This window comes from Eimeria mitis, genomic scaffold (assembly GCF_000499745.2).
Source record: "Eimeria mitis Houghton genomic scaffold, Emh_scaff5032, whole genome shotgun sequence".
NCBI classification, from domain to species: Eukaryota; Apicomplexa; class Conoidasida; order Eucoccidiorida; family Eimeriidae; genus Eimeria; species Eimeria mitis.
Genome location: NW_013573330.1, coordinates 1 through 515, shown reverse-complemented (window position 1 = coordinate 515; position 515 = coordinate 1). Strand labels below are relative to the sequence as shown.

The following is a 515-nucleotide window of genomic DNA, read 5'->3' as shown; positions in this document are numbered from 1 at the left end:
GTATTATGAGATCCGCCCCTTTCTTCGTTTCGCCTGTACTTCCTTTCTGGTCGCACCGCATTTGTTGGAAGAATTGTGCCATTTCCAACTTCCAGGCCGTGGTTGGGTCAACAGTGTTTGACGTGGGCTCGTCCTGGCCGAGAGTGACTTCACCCGCTTCGAGGGGCGCCTCATCCTTGTCCAACGTACGAAGATCTATCTCCTGCTCCGGAGCGGCCGACATTGTGTCTGTCCCTCTGTCCGGTGTTGCCTTGGTCTCTGTCAGGTTGCAAGTTTTCCCCTTTGTAAGGGTCAACCTTCGTGCCTTAGGTCTACGGAGTTCTGAAAGTGTCATCTTGGGAATTCGCGGCTCGTTTTCTTGAGTACCCAGCATTGCCTTTGGTCGTCCGGTAGCAAATCAGTCCCGCCAACGATTTATTTCAACCGCTCGCCGCCTAGTGGGCTAATGTGAGAAACTCCCCTTTAGAAACGCCAGTCTAAGGGGAGTTCGGGGCCTTAGGGATCATGTGGCCCTC

General features: G+C 53.8%; 1 protein-coding gene across 1 annotated transcript in view; it reads right to left on the bottom strand.

The window, feature by feature from the left end:
* The window catches only part of EMH_0079310 (uncharacterized protein), a gene marked incomplete at both ends in the record, with an annotated part of 1,724 nt that extends 1,351 nt beyond the window's left edge, over nucleotides 1-373 (bottom strand). Inside the window, one exon of the mRNA XM_013500122.1 lies at nucleotides 3-373. Within this exon, the coding sequence (XP_013355576.1) occupies nucleotides 3-373 (371 nt within the window). The remainder of the gene's footprint in view (nucleotides 1-2) is intronic.
* Between the last annotated feature and the right edge of the window lie 142 nt (nucleotides 374-515).